Source organism: Saimiri boliviensis, chromosome 10 (genome assembly GCF_048565385.1).
Source record: "Saimiri boliviensis isolate mSaiBol1 chromosome 10, mSaiBol1.pri, whole genome shotgun sequence".
NCBI classification, from domain to species: Eukaryota; Metazoa; Chordata; class Mammalia; order Primates; family Cebidae; genus Saimiri; species Saimiri boliviensis.
Genome location: NC_133458.1, coordinates 51,079,260 through 51,099,894, shown reverse-complemented (window position 1 = coordinate 51,099,894; position 20,635 = coordinate 51,079,260). Strand labels below are relative to the sequence as shown.

At 46.9% G+C, this 20,635-nt stretch overlaps 2 protein-coding genes across 8 annotated transcripts in view; one reads left to right on the top strand and one right to left on the bottom strand.

Moving 5' to 3' along the window:
- PUS7 (pseudouridine synthase 7) overlaps positions 1 to 2,264 on the bottom strand; it is a 69,894-nt gene extending 67,630 nt beyond the window's left edge. For 3 of the 5 annotated variants that reach the window (XM_039472810.2, XM_074379275.1, XM_074379276.1), the window contains exon 1: positions 2,055 to 2,257. The gene's annotated coding sequence lies outside the window, so the exon portion shown is untranslated. Of the gene's footprint in view, positions 1 to 2,054 lie in introns of all 5 variants that reach the window. The other 2 variants (XM_039472811.1, XM_074379274.1) reach the window with 2 other exon arrangements.
- Positions 2,265 to 11,194: 8,930 nt separating this feature from the next.
- The window catches only part of RINT1 (RAD50 interactor 1), a 37,288-nt gene continuing 27,847 nt past the window's right edge, over positions 11,195 to 20,635 (top strand). For 2 of the 3 annotated variants that reach the window (XM_074379256.1, XM_003921112.4), the window contains exons 1-3: positions 11,195 to 11,377; positions 11,816 to 11,861; positions 15,271 to 15,455. Coding sequence is in view for 2 of the 3 variants with exons in the window: in XM_003921112.4 (XP_003921161.3) it covers positions 11,336 to 11,377; positions 11,816 to 11,861; positions 15,271 to 15,455 (273 nt within the window). In the remaining variant the exon portion in view is untranslated. The remainder of the gene's footprint in view (positions 11,378 to 11,815; positions 11,862 to 15,270; positions 15,456 to 20,635) is intronic. The other variant, XM_074379255.1, reaches the window with a different exon arrangement.

Genomic DNA, 20,635 nt, shown 5'->3' with positions numbered 1-20,635 from the left:
CAGGCTAACTTTGTATTTTTAGTAGAGACAAGGTTTCTCCATGTTGGTCAGGCTGATCTTGAACTCCCAACCTCAGGTGATCTGCCCACCTTGGCCTCCCAAAGTGCTGGGATCCGCAAATATTTATTGAGCAAGTATCCTATGTGTCTGGCGTTGTTGTAGGCACTGGAGGAAAAGGTAAATTTCCTGTCCTCACGGAGCTTACAATGTATTTGATAATATATCTGAGAACAAAATAAAATTAATCTCAGTATATGCAAGCTCCAAAGAATTAAAGCAGGGCAAGGGGCTGAGAGTAAGAGAGGTGCTCTTCAGTATGATGCCTCATCTAAGGAGACTTCTGAGCAAAGAAAGGAAGAACCAGACAGGAAAAGACGCATGTTAGGAGAGTTCCAGGCAGCCCAAACCTCAGGTGATCTGACCACCTCGGCCGCCGAAAGTGGTGAAACTCCGTCTCTACTAAAAATACAAAAAATTAGCTGGGCGTGGCAATTAAAAATTAGTGGTGGTGTGGGCCTGTAATCCCAGCTACATGGGAGGCTGAGGCAAGAGATCGCTTGAACCTAGAAAGCGGGGATTGCAGTGAACCAAGATAGTGCCACTGCACTCCAGCCTGGGAGATGGGGTAGGACTCCATCTAAAAAAATAAATCATCTTTACCACTGTACTGAGAGGTAAGAAAATAAAAATTTAAAAAATCAATAGTTTCTCTTTCTCTTTAAATAAATCACTTTCTACCAAAAAAAAAAAAAAAAAAAAAAAAATCAATAAATAAAGACATGTTCAAGGCCGGGTGTGGTGGTTCAAGGCCGGGTATGGTGGCTCAAGCCCCTAATTCCAGCACTTTGGGATGTCAAGGCAGGGATTGCTTAAGGTCAGGAGTTTGAGGCCAGCCTGGGCAACACAGCGAGACCCTGTGTGGTGGCACATGCCTATAGTCTCAGCTACGTGGGAGGATTGTTTGAACCCAGGAGTTCAAGGCTGCAGTGAGCTATGATCATGCCACTGCACTCCAGCCTGGGCAACAAAAGTGAAACTGTCTCAAAACAAAAACAAAACAAGACCATGTTCACAGGGAGTTAAGTACGTTCTGTTGGCTACTTTCCTAATGACTGAAAATGATTGCCTAACCATCCCCTTCAATAGGGTTGTACAGTCCAATGGGGCATACTCATTTCCCAGATGATTAGAGGCTCGGGGATGGGGGAGGGAATCCCTTGGTAACCCTTTATTTTTGGAATGGAAAAAAAGGGTGGTTTGACGGGACCAAATATTTGAAAAACTAAACTTTTTGCCAACCCTATTCTTCAGGCAATGAAGGTGTGCTTCTAAACTCCTCGGTACAGGCTGACTGGGAGGACTAGAGTTTCAGCCTGCACAGCAGGACCTTCAACCGCTCGTAAAGCTTTCACCCAGCTTGAGGGCTGGAGAAAGCTCTCTTAGTCCGCAGCCAGTCCACTCCTACTCTGGGACATGCATACAAAGCAAGCAGTCCCCAGAGCCCGCGTGGCGCACAGCAGGCTCCCAGTGAGGGGCGACGCAGGACACAGGGGCGGAACACGTGGGCTGGACCCACAGAAGGCAGGCGCGGGGAAGCAGTGGCACCGTGAAGGGCTTCAGGGAAAAGGCCGGTTTTCTTCTGACGGAGGGACAAGAGTTTAGGGAGCGTCCGGGGCAAAGAAAGGGAGGAGTGGGAAGACGCCCCCAGGGGGAAAAGCGCCGCGCGGGGAGGAGGGGAGCGCGTCGGCGCGGCGCCCCCCGACGACTGGCCGGGCAGAGGGCGGAGGGCGAAGGGCATGGGGAGCGGTGAGCAAGCGGGGAGCGGTGAGCAGGACGCGGCGCCTGCACCGCCGAAGCGCAGGACTCGAGGAGTTCCAGCCATGCTCCAGCAGGCGCGATCCGTAATGGAGGCGTCGCGGGCTCAGACCACTGCGGGGAGCCTTCCCAGTCCGCACTGCCTCTCGGGGCGGAGCCCTGGGGCTGGGGCTGGGGCCCGGGCCGGGCCGAGGGCTGGCCGAGAAGCCCCAGCGGCCCCAGGGAGGCCGCGCACTTACCCAGAGCCTGGAAGCGCGGGCGTGGCGTGGGCCGGGCGGCGTGGGCCGGTCGGGGCGCAGGAGGGCGGCGAGGGCCACTCGGAAGAGCCAGCGGCTAGGGCGGCCGGGCAAAAGCAGCGCGTTCCGCGCCAGGGACCCGATACGCTCGCGCGGACTCACCGGCAACCGGGCTCGCACACGTGCGGCGCAGCGACGCGCCGCGGCCCGGCTGGACCCGCCCTGGGGGTGGAGCGCGCTCCCCACCGTTGCCCCTCCCCCGCCCCCCCCCCACCGGGAGAGGCCGGCGAGCCAGAGAGCACCCCCACGCGGACGCCGGGCCTGCGCGCGCTCACTCCGGACCTCCCACGCGGCCGCGCCTGGTTCGCACCTGCAGCAGAAAGCGATTTCACCAAGTATCTGAGACCTTTAGATCTTCAAGAAGTCTAAGGCAGCGATTGCCTCCTTTGGTGTTATTATATTCTAAGAAGTGTTTCCTCTATGTAGTTGTCGCCTTTTCATGTTGCACTGACCACGCAGTTAACAGTAATGAAAAGAGAATCACTTTAGGGTCTCAATATTGTTCTACATTTGATCTGGAAATGCAGTGGATCTAAGCGCACCATCTTGCTACTTCCTACCGTTCTTGCTTGATGGCTCCCCATAGGATCTGCTTCAAGAAACCTGATCATAGGTTTATTTTTGTTTTTGTTTTGACAGTCTCTCTCTGCCGCCCAGGCTGGAGTGCAGTGGCCTGAACACAGCTCAGCGCAGCCTCCACCTCCCAGGCTCAAGCAATCCTCCCACCTCAGACTCCCGGGTAACTGCGACTACAGGACACCCCAACACCCAGGCTAATTTCAAAAAAAATTTTTTTTTTTAAATTTTATGTTTGGGCCGGGCGCGGTGGCTCAAGCCTGTAATCCCAACACTTTGGGAGGCCGAGACGGGTGGATCACGAGGTCAAGAGATCGAGACCATCCCAGTCAACATAGTGAAACCCCGTCTCTACTAAAAATACAAAAAATTAGCTGGGCATGGTGGCACGTGCCTGTAATCCCAGCTACTCAGGAAGCTGAGGCAGGAGAATTGCCTGAACCTAGGAGGTGGAGGTTGCGGTGAGCCGAGATCGTGCCATTGCACTCCAGCCTGGGTAACAGGAGCGAAACTCTGTCTCAAAAAAAAAAAAAAAAAAAAAAAAATTTATGTTTGGTAGAGACAAGGTTTCACTATGTTGCCTAGGCTCTGATAGTTTAGTTTTTTGTTTTTCGTTTTTGTTGTTTTTTTGAGACGGAGTTTCGCTCTCGTTACCCAGGCTGGAGTGCAGTGGCGCGATCTCGGCTTACCGCAACCTCCGCTTCCCGGGTTCAAGCAATTCTCCTGCCTCAGCCTCCTGAGTAGCTGGGACTACAGGCATGCGCCGCCATGCCCAGCTGATTTTTGTTTTTTTTAAGTAGAGAGGGGGTTTCACCATGGTGACCAGGATGGTCTGGATCGCTTGACCTTGTGATCCACCCACCTCAGCCTCCCAAAGTGCTGGGATTACAGGCGTGAGCCACCGCGCCCGGCTTGTTTGTTTTTCGTGACCGAGTCTCCCTCTGTGTCCATGCTGGAGTGCAATGGTGCCATCTTGGCTCACTGCAACCTCTGCCTCCTGAGTTCAAGCGATTCTCCTTGCCTAAGCCTCCGGAATAGCTGGGCAGGACTACAGGTTTCCGCCACCATGCCCGGCTAATGTTTTGTACTTTTGGTAGAGACAGTTTCACCATGTTGGCCAGGCTGGTCTTGAACTCCTAACCTCCTGATCCGCTCGCCTCGCCCTCCCAAAGTGCTGAGATTACAGTCTTGAGCTGCCGTGCCCGGCCTCTAATAGTTTGTTTTGTTTTGTTTGAGAGAGAGTCTCACTCTGTTGACAGGTTGAAGCGATTCTCCTGCATCAGCCTCCCTAGTAGCTGGGACTACAAGCACTTGACATCACGCCAGGCTAATTTTTTTGTATTTTTCGTAGAGACGGACTTTTCTTTTCTTTTCTTTTTGAGACAGAATCTTGCTCCGTCGCCAGGCAGAAGTGCAGTGACATGATCTTGGCTTACAGAAACCTGGTTACAGACTTTTCACTGCTGGCCTGGAACTCCTGACCTCAAGTGATCTGCCTGCTTAGGCCTCCCAAAGTGCTGTGATTACAGGCATGAGTCACCACGCCCTGCCCAATATGTTTTGTTGGGTTTTGTTTGGTTTGGTTTTGCAAAATAAAATATGCTATCACCGGCCTGGGCGCGATGGCTCAAGCCTGTAATCCCAGTACTTTGGGAGGCCGAGGTGGGTGGATCACGAGGTCAAGAGATCGAGACCATCCTGGTCAACATGGTGAAACCCCGTCTCTACTAAAAATACAAAACTTTAGCTGGGCATGGTGGCTCGTGCCTGTAATCCCAGCTACTCAGGAGGCTGAGGCAGGAAAATTGCCTGAACCCAGGAGGCGGAGGTTGCGGTGAGCCGAGATTTGCACCATTGCACTCCAGCCTGGGTAACAAGAGCGAAACTCCGTCACAAAAAAAAAAAAATATATATATATATATATATAAATACTATCACCATACAATTCAGCAGTTACACTCCTTGGTATTTACCTAAAGGAGAGGATAACTATGTTCATACAAAAATCTGCACATGTATCATTATAGCTGCATTATTCATAATTGGCAAAACTTAAGGACCAAGATGTCCTTCTATTGGTCAACAAACTGTGCTATATCCAAATAATGGAATATCATTTGGCACCAAAAAGAAATGATCTTAGCAAGCCATGAAAAACCATGGAGGAAATTTAAATGCATATATATATATATATATATATATATATATATATATATAAATGCATTTGTTTGTTTGTTTTTTGAGATGGTGTTTCGCTCTTGTTGCCCAGTCTAGAGTGCAATGGTGTGATCTCTGCTCACAGCAACCTCCGCCTCCTGGGTTCAAGTGGTTCACACCCAGCTAATTTTGTATTCTTAGTAGAGATGGATTTTTTCCATGTTGGTCAGGCTGGTCTCAAACTCCCAACCTTAGGTGATCTTCCCTCCTCTGCCTCCCAAATTGCTGGGATTACAGGCGTGAGCCACCGCACCGAGCTTTAAATGCATATTACCAAGTGAAAGAAAACTATCTGGACTGGTCACGGGCACGGTGGCTCACACCTGTAATCCCAGCACTTTGGGAGGCCGAGGCAGGTGGATCAGGAGTTCAAGAGCAGCCTGGCCAACATGGTGAAACCTGATCTTTACCGAAAATGCAAAATTTAGCTGGATATGGTGGTGCACACCTGTAATCCAAGCTACTCAACAGGCTGAGGTAGGAGAATGGCTTGAACGTGGGAGGCAGAGGTTTTGGTGAGTTGGGATGGAGCTACTGCACTCCAGAAGTAGTAGCTGCACTCCAGCTCTTTGCGACAGAGCAAGACTGTCTAAAAAACAACAAAGGCCGGGCGTGGTGGCTCACGCCTGTAATCCCAGCACTTTGGAAGCCTGAGGCAGGTGGATCACGAGGTCAAGAGATCGAGACCATTCTGGTCAACATGGTGAAACCCCGTCTCTACTAAAAATACAAAAATTAGCTGGGCATGGTGGCACATGCCTGTAATCCCAGCTACTCAGGAGGCTGAGGCAGGAGAATTGCTTGAACCCAGGAGGCGGAAGTTGCGGTGAGCCGAGATGGCGCCATTGCACTCCAGCCTGGGTAACAAGAGCGAAACTCCGTCTCAAAACCAACCAACCAACCAACCAACCAACCAACCCACTAATCTGAAAAAGACACTGTGTTAATCCAACTAAATGACATTCTGAAAAAGGCAAGACTATGAAGACAGTAATAAAATCAGTGGTCGCCAGGGCTTAGGAGAAAAGGAAGGATGAATAGGTGGAGCACAGAGAATTTTTAGGGAAGTGAAACTACTCTGTATGATACAATAATGGTGTCCACATGTCATGATTCATTTGTTGAAGCCTGTAAAATCTACAACAGGGTCCCCAACCCCCGAGCTGTGGACCAGTACCAGTCAGTGGCCTGTTGGGAACCAGGCTGCAGTGCAGCATTCCTGCCTGAGCTCCACCCCCTGAGACATCGGTGTGGGATTAGATTCTGATAGGAGTGAGGACCCTATTGTGAACTGCACATATGAGGGATCTAGGTTGCAATGCTCCTTATGAGTATCTAATGCCTGATGATCTGAAGTGGAACGGTTCATCCTGGAACCATCTCTACCCCCTAGTCCGAGGAAAAAATGCTTTCCATGAAACCAGTCCCCGGTGCCAAAAACGTTGGGGACTGCTGATTTATAACACCAAGAGTGGGCCTTAATGTAAACTACAGACTTTGGGTGATAATGTGTCAATGTAGGGTCGTCAGTTATAACAAATACACCACTTTGGTGAGGGAGAGGCTATGCACGTGTGAAGTCAGAGGTATATGAGAAATCTCTATACCTTCCTCTCAATTTTGCTGTAACCTAAAACTGCTTTTAAAAAGTAAAGTCTTAAAAAAAAATTCCTGAGAGGCCAGGCATGGTGGCTCTCGTTTGTAATCCCAGCACTTTGTGAGGCCCGGACAGGCGGATCACAAGGTTGAAAGATCAAGACCATCCTGGCCAACATGGTGAAACCTCGTCTCTGCTTAAAATACAAAAATTAGCTGTGCGTAGGGGTGGGCACCTGTAGTCCCAGCTACTCGGGAGGCTGAGGCAGGAGAATTGCTTGAACCTGGGAGGCGGAGGTTGCTATGAGCCGAGATCACACCACTGCACTCCAGCCTGATGACAGAGAGAGAAAAAAAAAATCTGAGAGTGCAGCCCAACTCTTCATAAACACATTTAGAGGAAAGATTTTTCACATTTCTTTGGCCGTTAGCCAAACTTTACTCTTTTTGCATTTCAGCCAAAACTGCCTAGAACAAGGTACAAGTGAAACATGCATTTTTAGTTTTCTGTTTTCCAAAATGGGCAACTCTTTATTTTTTAATTAAAATAACACAGAAGTGTTCAAAACCTCTTCCCAGTACCAACTTCCTCTAATAAACATTTAACTGTTGAGGCCAGGCGCAGTGTCTCACGCCTGTAATCCCAACAGTTTGAGAGGTCGGTGTGGGTGGATCACGAGGTCAGGAGTTCAAGACCAGCCTGGCCAACATGGTGAAACCCTGTCTCTACTAAAAATACAAAAATTAGCCAGACATGGTGGCAGGTACATATAGTCCCAGCTACTCAGGAGGCTGAGGCAAGAGAATCGCTTGAACCTAAGAGGTGTAGGTTGCAGTGAGCCGAGACCTTACCACTACACTCCAGCCTGGGTGACAGAGTGAGACTCTCAAAAAAAAAAAAAAAAAAAAAAATCCAAAACCATTTAACAGTTGAATGTTCTCCCTGAGTAAAAAATTCCATTCTAATGTGTCTACTATGTATAACATACAGTATCCTGCTTTTAACTCCACCCCACCCTATAGATTGCTAAGTGCCTATCACACACACTTTCTCTCTTCTTTCGTCGTTATTATTGCCTACTATGCTGTCCACTCCGATGCCTTTCTCCATGCCCCAGATAGTAGTTCACTGTTTTCTGTCATTGCAAACATTTCTGTTGTCAAAACTATACATTTAATCTTAAATTATTTATTTCCCTGTATATTTCCTTTATCAGAAAGTGGATTTTTCAGAAGCCAAAATTTGGGTTTAGGACAATCTTTTTTTCTCCTTTCATTTCTTTTTTTTTTTTGAGACGGAGTTTCGCTCTTGTTACCCAGGCTGGAGTGCAATGGCGCAATCTCGGCTCACCGCAACCTCCGCCTCCTGGGTTCAGGCAATTCTCCTGCCTCAGCCTCCTGAGTAGCTGGGATTACAGGCATGTGCCACCATGCCCAGCTAATTTTTTGCATTTTTAGTAGAGATGGGGTTTCACCATCTTGACCAGAATGGTCTCGATGTCTTGACCGTGTGATCCACCCGCCTCGGCCTCCCAAAGCGCTGGGATTACAGGCTTGAGCCACCGTGCCCGGCTAATTTCATTTTTAATTGTTATCAGAGTATACACTTTTGTTATCAGAGTAATTGTTGTAATTTAGAGGCAAAAGAGTCTGTGGAAACTTTGCAAGGTTTGCAGTGAAACAGCAGGGACTATATTCCCACTTCAGCCCTCACCTGTTTCCGCCTTCTCAAAGGCAGTCATATTTCACCTCTTTTTTCTTTCTTTCTTTTTCTTCTTTTTTTTTTTGAGACGGAGTTTCACTCTTGTTACCCAGGCTGGAGTGCAATGGCGCGATCTCGGCTCACCGCAACCTCCGCCTCCTGGGTTCAAGCAATTCTCCTGCCTCAGCCTCCTGAGTAGCTGGGATTACAGGCACGTGCCACCATGCCCAGCTAATTTTTTGTATTTTTAGTAGAGACGGGGTTTCACCATGTTGACCAGGATGGTCTCGATCTCTCGACCTCGTGATCCACCCGCCTCGGCCTCCCAAAGTGCTGGGATTACAGGCTTGAGCCACCGCGCCCGGCCTTTTTTTTTTCTTTCAGTGGAGTCTTGCTCTGTGACCAGGCTGGAGTGCAATGGCGTGATCTTGGCTTACTGCAGCCTCTGACTCCCAGGTTCAAGCTATTCGTCCGTCTGCTTCAGCCTCTCAATTAGCTGGGACTACAGGCGCATGCCACCATGCCCATTTTGGAAAACAGAAAACTAAAAATGCATGTTTCACTTGTACCTTGTCTTAGGCAGTTTTGGCTGAAATGCAAAAAGAGTAAAGTTTGGCTAATGGCAATTTGTTCTGCCTCAGCTTCTGAAAGTGCTGGGATTACAGGTGGGAGCCACTGTGCCCGGCCAAGGCTCCTTTTAAATAGTATCCTTTTCTCTCATATGTGGGAGCTAAACATTGAACAAGTTGAATTCATGGAGACAGAGAGTAGAATGATTGTTACCAAAGGCTGAAACGGTAGGGTGGAGGAAGGCATAGAGTGGGGATGATTAATGAGTCCAAATATACAATCAGGAGCCAGGTGCCGTGGCTCATGCCTGTAATCCTAACACTTTGGGAGGCCAAAGCAGGAGAATCGCTTGAGCCCAGGAGTTGGAGTTCAGCTTGGGCAACATAGCGAGTTGCTGTCTCAACAAAAAAAAAGTTAGTCAGGCATGGTGGTGCCAGTGTGTAGTCTTAGCTACCCAGGAGGCTGAGGTGGAGAATCCCTTGAGCCCTGGAGTTCAAGGTTACAGTGAGTTATGATTGCACCACTGCACTCCAGCCTGAGCAATAGAGCAAGAACTTGTCTCAAAAAATGAATAAAAAACCAAAACCAAAACAAACAACAACAAAGAAAAAAAAAAGGGTGACAACAGTTAACAATAGTTTATTGCATATTTTAAAATAAATGGTGGACTTGGACTGTTCCTAACACAAAGAAATAAGTACTCAAGGTGATCGCTACCCCAGTTATTCTGATTTGACAATTACACATTGTATACCTGTATCAAAACATCATATGTGGGTGGAGTGCTGTGGCTCACTCCTGTAATCCCAGCACTTTGGGAGGCCAAGGCAGGCGAATCACGAGGTCGGGAATTCAAGAGCAGCCTGACCAACACAGTGAAACCCCTTTCTATTAAAAAAAAAAAAAAAAAAAAAAAAAAAATTAGCTGGGCGTGGTGGTGCTCGCCTGTAATCCCAGCTACTTAGGAGGCTGAGGCAGGAGAATCGCTTGAACCTGGGAGGCAGAGGTTGCAATGAGTGGGGATTGAGCCATTGCACTCCAGCCTGGGCAACAGTGTGAGACTCCATCTCAAAACAAAAATACAGCCGGGCGCGGTGGCTCCAGCCTGTAATCCCAGCACTTTGGGAGGCCGAGGTGGGTGGATCACGAGGTCGAGAGATCGAGACCATCCTGGTCAACATGGTGAAACCCCGTCTCTACTAAAAATACAAAACATTAGCTGGACATGGTGGCGCGTCCCTGTAATCCCAGCTACTCAGGAGGCTGAGACAGGAGAATTGCTTGAACCCAGGAGGCGGAGGTTGCGGTGAGCCGAGATCGTGCCATTGCACTCCAGCCTGGGTAACAAGAGCGAAACTCCGTCTCAAGAAAAACAAACAAACAAACGAAAAAAAAACAAAAAACAAAAAAACAAAAAACATCACACGTACACTATAAATATATACGATTATGTGCCCATAATAATATAAAAATAGTATCCTTTTCTTGTTTTATGCTTGCAATGGTAATTTGTAGCTCAGGGTATCGTTTATATAGCTCCGTGCAAATATATTTGATTTTTCTTCTCACCGTATGGTTTCTGTTTCCTCTGGGGGTTGCTTTTTCCCCCCTTGTTTATTTTAGTCTTTATGGTACTACCTTCCAAGTTAGTTTGTTTATGAGGCTGTCAAGTTCACAAGTCCCCTACCCACTCCTTGCTGCTAGTTAACTGCTTTTTCTCCTCCCTGGTAAAAGACAGGGTTTTGGGCAGAATACATGTTAGATGCTCTGTTCTCTTTATTCAGCTCCCAGAACGCTTATAGCCACCACTACACCCTCTAGGCAGGAAATTAGCAGCCATCTCTAGGGACTCTAACCAACCTTAAAAGAAAGATCTAAAGACACTGAAACCCTCAACTAAAAATTCAAACCAAATAACTCTGCACCGAAGCTCCTGGTCAACAAGCCCCCTACACTCTCAGAACATCTGGATATCGTCTAAAATAAAAATTTAAACGATTCATATTGAATTTAAAGCATAGAGAGTCCGGGCGCGGTGGCTCACGCCTGTAATCCCAGCACCTTGGGAGGCTGAGGCGGGCAGATCACCTGATTTCAGGAGTTTAAGATCAGCCTGGCGAACATGGTGAAACCCCGCCTCTAAAAAAAAAAAAAAAAAGTAAAAGTAAAAAAAAAAAAAAAAAGAAAGAAAGAAAGAAAAAGGCGTAGAGAGAGGGATATCTTAAAGGTCCATCATTAAGAGCGTCAATAAAGTGACTTTTACCGCGCTTGGGTGGGATCGAATCCCTTCTCCGAAGAGCCTCGGGGGCGCTTCCTGAGCTGCCGTTCCGACCTCCGGCCAGGAGAGGGAGGGACAGAGCACGGCCGGCGGCTGGGCTGAGAGCAAGACACCGGCGGCCTCTCTGGGCTGAGAGGAAGAAACCAGGGAGACGTCGGGAGGAAGTCGCCGTGGCGCTGAGTCGTACGTCCTCGGAGGCTGAGCTGGTCAGTGTCTTGCTGCGCTTAGCGGACTCCACAGGCCACGCTGGCTGCGAATGGAGCCGAGGACTCGCGCGGAGGCGAGATGCTACCGGCCGGCGAGATTGGCGGCTCTCCTGCGGTCCCGGTGAGACGGCCCTGGCGTCACTGGGAAAGGACATTGGTGACCCATTGGGGTGACACAGACCTCCCGGGGGAGATAGTCCCGGGGAGGTGGCCCTGTAAGCTTGTTAGGTTAGGCGGCTTAGGTTAGAGGCCCTTGTAAGACCTCCTAGAGGAGGTGGTAGTTCCAGTGAGGTGACTTTGGCGGCCCTGGTGAGCTGACAGATCTCGAGAGAGGTGGCCCTAGTGGGCAGGCAAGGTAACTCCAGGTGCTGCAGAGGTAACACAGACCTCCTGGGAAGGTGGCACTTTGGGGCACCTGATGTAGACGGCCCTGGCCACTCAGAAATGGGGAGAGAGTGTGGAACCTCTCTGGCCCCCAGTGGGTGCTCTTTGGGAGCCCGATATGAGTTCCATCCACGACTTTAACCTTAATATGCTTGTCACCCCTGTTCTCTTCTAGTGCTGCTCTGAAAGTGGTGATGAAGCGAAGAACCTCGAGGAGAAAAGTAAGCCAGCTGCAAACACCTTAGCTCTTTCTTCCCAGCTGTCCTGCCCGATCTCTGCCTTTCAAGGGTCTGCAACCGAGAGTAATTGGGGCCTGCCTGTGATTTTAATGAAACATCAACTTTGATTAAGCATCAGGAATTTGGAGGGGCTCATGATCTAGGACAGGTGACCACCACACTAATTAGTGTTCAAAGGAGGCAAATGCTAGTTGTTTAGTTCATCTTCAGTAAATTGGCAGTTTAAAATTGCTCTGGGAAAGGCCGGGCGCGGTGGCTCAAGCCTGTAATCCCAGCCCTTTGGGAGGCCGAGGCGGGTGGATCACAAGGTCAAGAGATCGAGACCATCCCGGTCAACATGGTGAAACCCCGTCTCTACTAAAAATACAAAAAAAGTAGCTGGGCATGGTGGCGCGTGCCTGTAATCCCAGTTACTCAGGAGGCTGAGGCAGGAGAATTGCCTGAACCCAGGAGGCGGAGGTTGCGGTGAGCCGAGATCGCGCCATTGTACTCCAGCCTGGGTAACAAGAGGGAAACTCCGTCTCAAAAAAAAAAAAAAAAAAAAAAAAAAAAAATTTGCTCTGGGAAGAGCACAACGGATAACTTGGGTTCTGGATCTTGCACTGGATAGGAAAGGGGGAAAAAAGGTCAGCCCCACCCTTTCCTCCCTAAGACGGGAGTATATGTCAGGGATGTGGACTTTCGCCATTTTCCTTTAATGGCAGTTTATTGCAAATCAATAAACTCTCTAGGGAGAGACTCTTCAGGGAGTTCTGAAGTCACATTTTTTGGAAGGGGAAAAGCATGTGATAACTCTACTCTCAGGGAATTTTTTATTCTTTTGCTATGGCAAACAGTTGGGAATGAGTAGCAGTAAGAGAAAGGGTGCTCACATTACCACATGGCCCTTAGGAGTAAGACTTGCCCTTAACCTGGGCGGCGGATAGAATCTGCCTCAGAAAGAAGGCTCTAAGCGGTCCATAGCACATGACCGTCGAAGCTGTCACATCTCGGCTCCTTTTTCTTGAAGGATTTGAGAGTGCCCTGTATCTTTGAGGTAAACCCTTCCCTTTCCACTTTCCACCTTTGCCTCATTTAGATGCCTAGAAAGTAGTTTGATGCCTACTGAGCTGTCATTTTAATAAAATAACAGATGTAGACTGTCATATTAAGGACTTTGTCCTTCTTCCTCTTTCTGTGGCTCAAACTGCTTTGCAATTAGGAGTGCTGTTTACAAGAAATAGAAAAGGAGGCATGTAAAAACCTCCCGGCCAGGCGCGGTAGCTCACACCTGTAATCCCAGCACTTTGGGAGGCCGAGGCAGGTGGATCACGAGGTCAAGAGATCGAGACCATCCTGGTCAACATGGTGAAACCCCGTCTCTACTAAAAATACAAAAAATTAGCTGGGCATGGTGGCACACGCCTGTAGTCCCAGCTACTAGGGAGGCTGAGGCAGGAGAACTGATTGAACCCAGGAGGTGGAGGTTGTGGTGAGCCGAGGTGGTGCCATTGCACTCCAGCCTGGGTAACAAGAGCGAAACTCTGTCTCAAACAAAACAAAACAAAACAACTCCCATATCACTGGTGTGTCATTTAGAAGAATTTCATTTCACCAAGAATGCCACATTTGAATAGTTACATGTCAAGTAATTTTTTTTTTTGAGACCCAGTCTCACTCTGTCTCCCAACTAGTGGTTGCATTAGTCATTTTGATTTTTTTCCTACTAATTTGTTTTCTCATACTTTTTCTTTTTTCTGCACTGCACTGAAGTGCAGTAGCAAGATCTCAGCTCACTGAAATCTCCGCTTCCGGGTTCAAGTGATTCTCCTGCCTCAGCCTCCCGAGTAGCTGGGATTACAGGCATGTACCACCACACCTGGCCAATTTTTGTATTTTTAGTAGAGACAGGGTTTCACCATGTTGGCTAGGCTGGTCTTGAACTCCTGACCTCAAGTGATCTGCTCTCCTTGGCCTCCCAAAGTGCTTGGATTATAGGCATGAGCCACCATGCCCAGTGGGTGTAATTTTTTTTGAAAAAGTGAAGTTAGAATTTCCTCCCTAAGGTAACAGCAACTTTAGCATTCACAAAACATTTCCTGCGTCCATTTGTCTGCAAATACACCCACAACTCACTTGTTTTATTTAAGATTAAAAAAAGGCATTGCGAGTTCTGTACATAGTAGTAGATTATTATACATTAAATGTGTAAGTCCAATGTGTATTGGACTTATTAAATGTCACCAAACAGGTAGTTTATTTGCCATGGAAATAATTTCACTGTAGACAATACTATTCAGTGGTTGCATTAGTCATTTTTACTTTTTCCTAGTAATTTGTTCTCTTATTTTTTTTTTTCCGTTTCTGACAAAGGTATCTTTGTACAATGACATTGAAACTTAAAAACCTTTTTACTTTTTTTTTTTTTTTTTTTTTTTTAAAAGAGCTGAGGTCTCACTCTGTTGTCCAGGCTGGAGTATAGTGGTGCATCATGGCTCACTGCAGCCTCAATCTCCCAGTCTGCTCAAGCCGTCCTCCAATCTCAGCTTTCCAAGTATCTGAGACTACAGGTTCACGCCGCCATGCCTGGCTAATTTTGTTACGTGAAGTCTTGCTGTGTTGCCCAGGCTGTTCTACAACTCCTAGGCTCGAGTGATACTCCTGCCTTGGCTTCCCACAGTGCTGGGATTATGGGCATGTGCTGCTGTGCCTGGCTTTTTTTTTTTTTTTTAAATTTTAAAACAATAGTTTTCCTTTGGTGTTGCTCTAGACTATACCACTGGTTCCTTATACATTTTGAAAAGGTATTATGCCTTGTCTATTGAAACTTTTGGTTACTGGATCACACTTTAGGAATTTTTCCTTTGCTCTATTTAATACTTCCCTCAGCTCTTAAGCATTTGCAGTAGTTGGTTGGTAGAGTGCTTTAGAGCTATTCATCTGGTAATTTGTGTGTGTGTGTGTGTGTGTGTGTGTGTGTGTTATTCTTTAAATTATTAACTTTTTTTTGCTTTGGTTTTGTTTTTTGAGACAGAGTCCCCCCATTGCCCAGGCTGGAGTGCAGTGGCATGATCTGGGCTTATTGCCAACTCCTCCTCTTGGGTTCACGGGATTTTCTGCCTTGGCCTCCCGAAAAGCTGGGACTACAGGCATGTGCCCTCATGCCTAGCTAATTTTTGTATTTTTGCTAGAGATGGGGATTTACGACGTTTGCCAGGCCAGTCTCGAACTCCTGGCCTCAGATGATGCACCTGCCTCAGCCTCCCTAGTGCTGGGATCGTAGGTGTGAGCCACCTTGCCTTTCAAAATTATTAACTTTTGAAGGTAGATAACACTGCTTTTACATCTTTTATGTTGTCTTTAACTCCGTAGTACTTAGTGGTGTTGAGTAATTGTTTTCCATTTGTTTTAGGTGACATAAATGTTGCAGTTCTTACTGGAAATAAACAAGTCAGTGAAGGTATAGATAATGGTGATCTCGCTTCTTATGTGTCTGCATTCATAGAAAAGGAAGTTGGAAATGACCTTAAATCTTTAAAGAAACTTGATAAACTCATAGAACAGATGACAGAAAGTAAAATGCAGTTAGAAGAACAGGTAAGTATTGAACCTTAGTGAAATAATATAAATGATATAATGTAAACATTATTATATTTGGAATTATAAAGATACAGAATGTGGCAGATACTCTAATTATTGTAAACTGTTTAAGAGGATTTTAGGACCTACAGTGTACTACTTATTTTGCAAATTTTGTAAAAGACAAAGTTCCTACTGATATTATTTGTTTTGAAAACATATTGAGACCTAACATTTTATATAGCTTTTCATACAGTGACTTTTTTTTTCCTTTCAATCTGTTTTTAGTGAACATACAGTGACTTTTAAATTGCTTTTACAAGCAAATAATTTCATGGGATATAAAAATATATTCCATGATTTAAACACAGTTTTGATTTTTGATTTTTTTTTTTTTTTTTTTTGAGACGGAGTTATGCTCTTGTTGCCCAGGCAGGAGTGCAATGGCACAATCTTGGCTCACTGCAACCTCCATCTCCTAGGTTTAAGCGATTCTCCTGCCTTAGCCTCCCAAGCAGCTAGGATTACAGGCGTGCGTCATCCCTTCTGGCTAATTTTGTATTTTAGGTAGAGATGGGGTTTCACCTTGTTGGCAAGACTGATCTTGAACTCCGGACATCAGGTGATCCATTCACCTTGGCCTCCCAAAGTTCTGGGATGACAGATTTGAGCCACCATACCCAGTCACATTTCAAATTTTAATAAATGCACACATAGGGAGGAAACGTGAAAAGAAATATAACATAAAGGTTATTTCTGGGTGGGTGGTTGACAAGCGATGTATTTTAAAAATATTTTTAGGCTGAGCATGCTGACTCATGCCTGTAATCCCAGCACTTTCGGAGGCTGCCGCAGGTGGATCACCTTAGGTCGGGAGTTGGAGACCAGACTGACCAACATGTTGAAACCCCGTCTCTACTGAAAATACAACAACAAAAAGCCAGGTGTGGTGGCGGGCACCTGTAATTCCAGCTACTTGGGAGGTTGAAGCAGGAGAAGCACTTGAACCCAGGAGGCAGAAGTTGCCATGAGCTGTGATCGTGCCATCGCACTCCAGCCTGGGCAACAAAAGCGAAACTCCATCTCAAAAATAGGTATTTTTATGCATTTGTAGGTTTTTTTTCTTTTACAGTGAACATATTACTTAAATAATTTTTTAAAAATCCAGTGAGTATAAGCTTAAACAAAAAAAATAAGTAGGCCCCTCTACTTGGAATGGTGTGTTTGTCAAACATAAAAGATTTTTGTCATATAGCTACTAAATTAGGTTAAGTAAATTCGTCGTGGGTTATTTCCAGCTTTTTGGTCATCTTAGCTTCTCCCGTCCCCATTACCTTAGGCCTGCACAGCTTCCTGCCTTCCCACCACACCTACTGCTAGTCTCCAAGTTTAGCCTGGCTTTGTCTGTCTTTTCCACTCCTGCTGGCAGTTTGTTGTGGGTCCAGTTGGAGGAAGTCACAGCTGAGTAGATTGATGCCAACCTGTGTGTGTGGTCTGCCACTCTTCAGCCCCACCAGCAGTCCTGCCATGGGAAGGTCCGCTCCTCTGTACTCCCCTCAGCTGTTCTTTCAGTGTCTCTGGGAAACATCTACTCGACCTGTCCCTTCTGCCCTTTCCTTTTCCCAAGCAGAAAAAACAGAGGCCTAGCATGAATTTAGTAGCGTTGAATTCGGTTTGTTGAATAGTCAGTTCCACGGTCCACAAACTTACGTGCAATCTTTTCTTTTTTTTTCTTTTGAGATAGAGTCGCCGGGCACGGTGGCTCAAGCCTGTAATCCCAGCACTTTGGGAGGCCGAGGCGGGTGGATCACGAGGTCGAGAGATCGAGACCATCCTGGTCAACATGGTGAAACCCCGTCTCTACTAAAAATACAAAAAATTAGCTGGGCATGGTGGCACGTGCCTGTAATCCCAGCTCCTCAGGAGGCTGAGGCAGGAGAATTGCCTAAACCCAGGAGGCGGAGGTTGCGGTGAGCCGAGATCGCGCCATTGCACTCCAGCCTGGGTAACAAGAGCGAAACTCCGTCTCAAAAAAAAAAAAAAAAAAAAAAAAAAAAGAGATAGAGTCTCGCCCTATCACCCAGACTGGAGTGTATTGTCAAGATCTTGGCTCACTGCAACCTCCACCTCCTTGGTTCAAGCGATTCTCCTGCCTCAGCCTCTTGAGTAGCTGGGGTTATAGACACCGGCCACCACACTTGGCTATTTTTTTTTTTTTTTTTTGAGACGGAGTTTCGCTCTTGTTACCCAGGCTGGAGTGCAATGGCGCGATCTCGGCTCACCACAACCTCCGCCTCCCGGGTTCAGGCAATTCTCCTGCCTCGGCCTCCTGAGTAGCTGGGATTACAGGCACGCACCACCGTGCCCAGCTAATTTTTTGTATTTTTAGTAGAGGTGGGGTTTCACCATGTTGACCAGGATGGTCTCAATCTCTTGACCTCGTGATCCACCCGCCTTGGCCTCCCAAAGTGCTGGGATTACAGGCTTGAGCCACCGCGCCCGGCCTCACTTGGCTATTTTTTGTATTTTTTAGTAGAGACAGGGTTTCACCATCTTGGCCAGGCTGGTTTTGAACTCCTGACCTCGTGATCCATCTACCTTGGCCTCCTAAAGTGCTGGGATTACAGGCTTGAGCCACTGCGCCCGGCCTGTGCAATCATTTTTTAACCTCTTCATTTAGCAGAGGATCAGTCTAAGGCAGACCTTATACCCCAGGTTCTACCTGCCACCTCAGTGAATTTGTGTCACTCTTATAATTTTACCCTGTGTTCCTCAAGCAGTCCTATCCCTTCAGCATACGGATGTAGGCAGGTCTTTTCCGTGAAACCTAAACAAACAAACAAAAACCCTTCTTCTTTTAGCAGGTATTAGTTGTTTCCTTTGATTGTCAGACTTCAGAAATAACCTTTGTTATCTCTGCTTTCCAATTTGCTGTTCATCTTTGACCCACTGTTATTTGGCTTATTTCCCTAGTGACCACAGAAAATTTGGCTGAAGTTCTTTATTGAACCTTAAATTCAGCATGTCCAAAACTCTACTGATCCATTTTTTAGAGGCTTGTCTGTCTTGCTTAGTTAATGGCATCACAATCTGCCCATCACTCAGGCCTGAAGCCTAGGAGTCCTGGATTCCTTGTCATCATCCTCTGTCCCTATCACCAAGTCATCTGAGTTCTGCCTCAATATCTCTGGTGTCCATCCCTTCTTTCCCACTCTGTTTTTTTTTTTTTTTGGAGATTGAGTTTCACTCTTGTTGCCCAGGCTGGAGTACAATGGCATGATCTTGGCTCACTGCAATCTCCACCTCCTGGGTTCAAGTGATTCTCCTGCCTCAGCCTCCTGAGTAGCTGGGACTGCAGGTATGCACCACCATGCCTGGCTAATTTTTGTAATTTTAGTAGAGATGTAGTTTAACCATATTGGCTAGGCTGGTCTCAAACTCTCGACTTTTGAGTAGCTGGGATTACAGGCTGCTGTAAATTATACCACCATGCCCAGCTAATTTTTGTATTTTTACTAGAGGCGAGGTTTCTCCATATTGGTCAGGCTGGTCTCGAATCCCTGATCTCAGGTGATCTGCCCACTTCGACCTCCCAAAGTGTTGGGGTTACAGGCATGAGCCAACATGCCTGGCCCCATTTTTCCCACTCTTGGTGACACCATCTTAGTTTAGGCAGATTGGGAGCTTTGTAGTAATGTAGAATCTCAGTCTTACTTCAGACTTACTATGTCTGAATCTGTATTATAACAAGATCTCTAGGTGATTAAGATGCATATTCATTAAACGTAGCCTCTGTATTTTATTGCGTTAATCCCACTGTTGAAATTATTTGCCTATAACTCTCTTACATACCAAAGTGACCTTAAGGACAGGGGCTGTATCTTGTTTATCTGAATATTTCTAGCACAGTGACTGGTACAGAATAAGTAATCACCGTTGATTGAAATTATTCTATAATGTTCTTTGTGTTTTGCTGTTGACTAATAATTGTATATGTTTTCCCACATACTATAAGAAAAATGCATTTAGTAGATGCCATTTTCTTTCTTTCTTTTTTTTTTTTTTTGAGACAGAGTCTTGCTCTGTTGCCCAGGCTGGATGTGGTGGCGTTAGCTTACTGCAATCTCTACCTTCTGGGTTCAAGTGATTCTCCTGCCTCAGCCTCCTGAGTAGCTGGGATTACAGGCGTGTACTACCATAGCCAGCTAATTTTTGTATTTGTATTTATTTTTTTGAGATAGTCTCTCTCTCTGTTACCTATGCTAGAATGTAGTGGCACGAACTACGCTGTTATTTCCGCTTCCCAGGTTCAAGCAGTTCTCCCGCCTCAGCCTCTTGAGTAGCTGGGATTACAGGCGTGTGCCACCATGCCTGCCTAGTTTTTGTATTTTTTGCCATGTTGGCCAGGCTGGTGTCAAACTCCTGACCTCTAGTGATCTCCCGCCTCAGCCTCCCCAAAGTGCTAGGATGACAGGTGTGAGTCATTGCACTGGCCAGTAAATGCCATTTCTAAAGGTATTGCCTAGATATCATCCCACCAAGTCAGTGGTTCTTAGCCTGGCCTTAGTTCAGAATCACATGGGGGATGTTGGCAAAATAGAGATGCCCAGCCTTTTAGAATGAGATCTGTGGCCGGGCGCGGTGGCTCAAGCCTGTAATCCCAGCACTTTGGGACGCCGAGGCGGGTGGATCACAAGGTCAAGAGATCGAGACCGTCCTGGTCAACATGGTGAAACCCCGTCTCTACTAAAAATACAAAAAAGTAGCTGGGCATGGTGGCACGTGCCTGTAATCCAAGCTACTCAGGAGGCTGAGGCAGGAGAATTGCCTGAACCCAGGAGGCGGAGGTTGCGGTGAGCCGAGATTGCGCCATTGCACTCCAGCCTGGGTAACAAGAGCGAAACTCCGTCTCAAAAAAAAAAAAAAAAAAAAAAAAATGAGATCTGTGTTTGCTTTTTTTTTTTTTTTTGAGACAGTCTCGCTCTGCCACCCAGGCTGGACTGCAGTGGCACAGTCTGGGCTCATTGCAGCCTCCTCCTCCTGGGTTCAAGTGATTCTCCTGCCTTAGCCTCTCTTGTAGCTGGGATTGTAGGTGCATGCCACCATGCTGGTCTAATTTTTGTATTTTTAGTAGAGATGGGCTTTCACCATGTTGGCCATGCTGGTCTCCAACTCCTGAACCTGAAGTGACCTGCCCA